The following is a 4,054-nucleotide window of genomic DNA, read 5'->3' as shown; positions in this document are numbered from 1 at the left end:
CTGTCTGTCTGTCTGTGTGTGTGTGTGTGTGTGTGTGTGTGTGTGTGTGTGTGTGTCTGTCTGTCTGTCTATCTATCTGTCTGTGTCTATCTGTCTGTCTGTCTGTGTGTGTGTCTGTCTATCTATCTGTCTGTGTCTATCTGTCTGTCTGTCTGTGTGTGTGTCTGTCTATCTATCTGTCTGTGTCTATCTGTCTGTCTGTCTGTGTGTCTGTCTATCTATATATCTATCTATCTATCTGAAGTTGAGTTCTTGAATGACTGAGGTATTCACAATTTAAAATAGTGATATGATATTGAAGGATTTTTAATTAGGCTCTGAATAAAACACATCAATGGTTCTTTCAGCCAATAGAATCGCTCCCAGGTCTGAGGGGGCGGAGACTAGACCAGGTGTTTTAGGGTGCAGAACTCACCTTGTTCGGAGGGAGCGATGTTGCTAAGCAAAACAGGACTCATCCACAGTATCCAGAGTGACAGCGCCATAGTAAGGACAGAGGAACGGACAAGGTGAAAGGGGCGGGACAGTCTCCTGTAACGTCAGCTGAACCTGCAGAGAGACAGACGGCCGACCCCATTCAGTCTGACTGCATTACAGAGTAACTCTCAGCTCTGAAGATCCACATAAGAGTACAGCTTCAGCACTGGGTTACTCTAAGGTCACAACAAAAAGACAGTTTCTTACAGCCAAACTCAAATACTCGACACTAAAACTCCAGTCTGTCTGAAATAAAATGACTTTAATTAAAATTAGCATATGTTTTGTGTTATTTTACATGTATTTTTTGTTGAAAAATATATTGAAATAACTTCCCGACTGCTGTATCTAAGCTGATTGGTTCATGCTCTTAAATCAGATTTGTGACACGCTCATCAAAATCTCTTATTTTCATATCATTCAAATCATATGTAGTTCATCATTTACATTCACACAAGAGGATAATGTGTTTTAATTGCAGTGAAGAAGGTCAGCGCATTGACGTATCTATTGATCATCAGGCTGCAATACTGTCATAGCGGGGGCTGCTCTCCAGCCGCTGCCGACGCGAATGATCACAGCGTCAGATGAAAGAGCAACTGAGCGGCTCGATACTGCGTTCATGTGAGGTTTGAGCTCAAACCCGCAGCCTCAGTCAACTGAAATAGATTCACACTATCATATAAACTTATGGGTGGATATATCTAGAAAATATAATCCTGAGATCACAAAAAATATAGTATAGTATCCATGGATCTTGTTATTTGCTGCCAAACGAATCAAACACAACGTTTAAGTATCTTTCTAGTTTAAAGGAATAGTTCACCCAAAAATGACAATTTGCAGGCCATCCAAGATTAGGATGAGTTTGTGTTAATAATGCTTCCTCAGGAGAGAAATCTGCACAGATCAAGCAGCGTTTAAACAGCTCTAAACACATATGTGGCTGGATTTTGATGTGAGAGACAACAGGAGATGCACTTTTTCACTGGAGGAAGAGTTACATGTGGATTATTGTGATGTTTTTATCAGCTGTTTGGACTCTCATTCTGACGGCACCCATTCACTGCAGAGCATCCATTGCTGAGACACTGATGCAGTGACACGTTTCTCCAAATCTGATGAAGACACAAACTCATCCTAATCTTATATATAACATAATAAGCAAATAAGTATATATAAGCTGAGCTAAAGCACAGTCTGGTATCTGACTGAGTGATCAGCAGTTCACTGAATCAGTCCAGTGTGAGCATGAATATTACGACTGTGTGCGAGTGCGCTGGAAAAATCATTTTTTAAGGATCAGTAATTCAAGATCCCTTCAGACAGACTCGCACACACATTGATTGGTCGGCGGCCGTCTCTCGACGTACAGTCGCCATGGCAACGCTGCGGTGGTGGCAGAGGAGACTCGCATCTCTCGCTCATTTGTGCTTCTCTCTCTCTGTTCTGTGCGTCCAGCCTGGTTTTTCCTGCTATGATCTATGACTCATTTCTTTTTCACAGTTAGCAGTGCTGTGAAACCCCTGCGGGCTCCGTCTCTATTGATGGTGCTTCAAAAATACTCCCGATCCCAGGAGACGGAATCAGACGATTTATCACGAGCGTTTCCCCAGGCGCAGCGACTCGCACCAGGACCAGAGCTAAAATCCAGCCTCAGGCTTCAGCGCGGCCTACAGCAGAAAAACACTCCAATCGCTGATGGAAATATAACAGACGTTATAAATGCTGGATTGTGATTGGTCAATCACTGCGGTCTGTGATGGTACACAGCTGTACTTTATGCTACACTTGAACACTGGATTTCCTCCATCGCTGCGCTAGTTTCATGTCTCTTGTATCGCTCCACACTCTCTTTCTTCTCACATAATAAAATCATTTAGACTCATTTCAATATTACATGTCCATTTATTAATTAGGTAAGCAGCCATATAATAAGAGGCTCTGCTTCACATTAGACTCCTGATCAATATATATATATTAAATTAGCAATGCAAGACAATATATTACCAATGATTTTAGAAGTAAAATGTAAAAATTTTCATGCAAGTAATTCAACAAGTATGTTAAATGCATCCTATATTAATTTTTGATCCGTATCTACATTAATATCCACGTATCCACAAGATAAATGTAATATTACTAATTATATTTGCAAAAACTGAAGTGAATGCACAGTCAATACTATCAGAACTGTGTTGTAAATACGCCACATATTGCTATAATGCAAAATGAGTCTGCTCATTATGAAGAAATCACATTAGCCTCTAAACAACAGATAATAATTCAGTTTACATGCTCTTATTATCAGCTTTTTCAAGTTATATTTTATGTTGATAACTCTCATATAATTTATAAATGTAAACAATTAATAATTTTTTTATTTATGTTTTACAAGTAATTAATGTTTATACATTCATAAATAATTTTTATGAGCAATCAATGTTTATACATAAGAAAACGTTCTTTAAGTTTGATCTGTTAACATTTCGAAAATTTTCTAATATTAACATATTTTTATCAACTAAAATTGTATTTTTGCCAACAGAAATTATATGCCACTTAAATGAGTGTAAAATGGACCGAAATTAATATAAATGACAAAGTTTTTTGTTAAAAAACAAACCTAAAAATGGTGTAAGCAGTAACACTGGACTCACACACACACACACACACACACACACGTTTACTCATCTATCTAAATGAAGTCATTGCATAGACTTCCACTGTTTTTATATACAGCTAGTTTTAAATACCATAACCTAACCTAAACAAACACTAACAGAAAACTTTCTGCATGTTATTTTTATACTGTTATTACAAATGAGGGCATCCTCAAAATGAGGTTTTGTCAGATTTAGCTCACATCTGTTACAAATCTGTCCCTTAAATATGGTTAAGTATAGCTACAAACACACACACGTTCATATCGACTGATTCTAACCAAATGAAGAGGACACACATTTAGATCCCCACCGCCTTATGGAAATCAGAAACATAATACGGACTAAATAAAGGTGAAACCACACACACACACACACACACACAGCCCTGTACAGACACAAGAAACACACTTCAGATGCCATCAACACCCTCGAACACAGAGTTATTCTCTGTCACAGAATGAACTGAAGCGGCCAAAACACGGACCGACAGCTGAAGATCAGCCAGTCATCAGACTGTGTGCTGAAGCACAGAATTACTGCATACAACAATAACTAGCCATCTTCACATGCTTTATGGTCCGACAGGTGCACTGATAAAAAATATGGTGTAGGATTGACCTCAAAATGGTTTTCACTCAGAAACCGCAAGTAAATTTCACAAATAATTACAAAGACATGTCAAGTAACACATTCAATTAAACATGACATTTTTGAGGTACGAAGACTGAAAGTGTATTTTCTTGTCAAAGGTACTCAGTATTAATCACATGACATATACATCACTGACACCTGTGACACATTAGTGAAAGTGTGAACACTTTAACTTTAAAACTCCTTCTGTTCATCAGAGCTCATGAGTCACTGTTTCTCCTGCATCTGTCTCGCTGTGTCCCTCATGATCACACACACAC

The 4,054-nt window shown here is 38.5% G+C and overlaps 1 protein-coding gene across 1 annotated transcript in view; it reads right to left on the bottom strand.

Moving 5' to 3' along the window:
• Positions 1 to 4,054, bottom strand: part of LOC107742525 (adhesion G protein-coupled receptor L1-like) — an 11,495-nt gene that overhangs the window by 2,749 nt on the left and 4,692 nt on the right. Inside the window, exon 2 of the mRNA XM_016555528.1 lies at positions 416 to 549. Coding sequence (XP_016411014.1) covers positions 416 to 485 — 70 coding nt within the window. The 5' untranslated portion in view covers positions 486 to 549. The remainder of the gene's footprint in view (positions 1 to 415; positions 550 to 4,054) is intronic.

The sequence above is a fragment of the Sinocyclocheilus rhinocerous genome, unplaced genomic scaffold (assembly GCF_001515625.1).
Source record: "Sinocyclocheilus rhinocerous isolate Xijiao unplaced genomic scaffold, SAMN03320098_v1.1 scaffold1639, whole genome shotgun sequence".
Taxonomy (NCBI): Eukaryota; Metazoa; Chordata; class Actinopteri; order Cypriniformes; family Cyprinidae; genus Sinocyclocheilus; species Sinocyclocheilus rhinocerous.
This window is presented reverse-complemented; position numbering and strand designations above follow the sequence as displayed.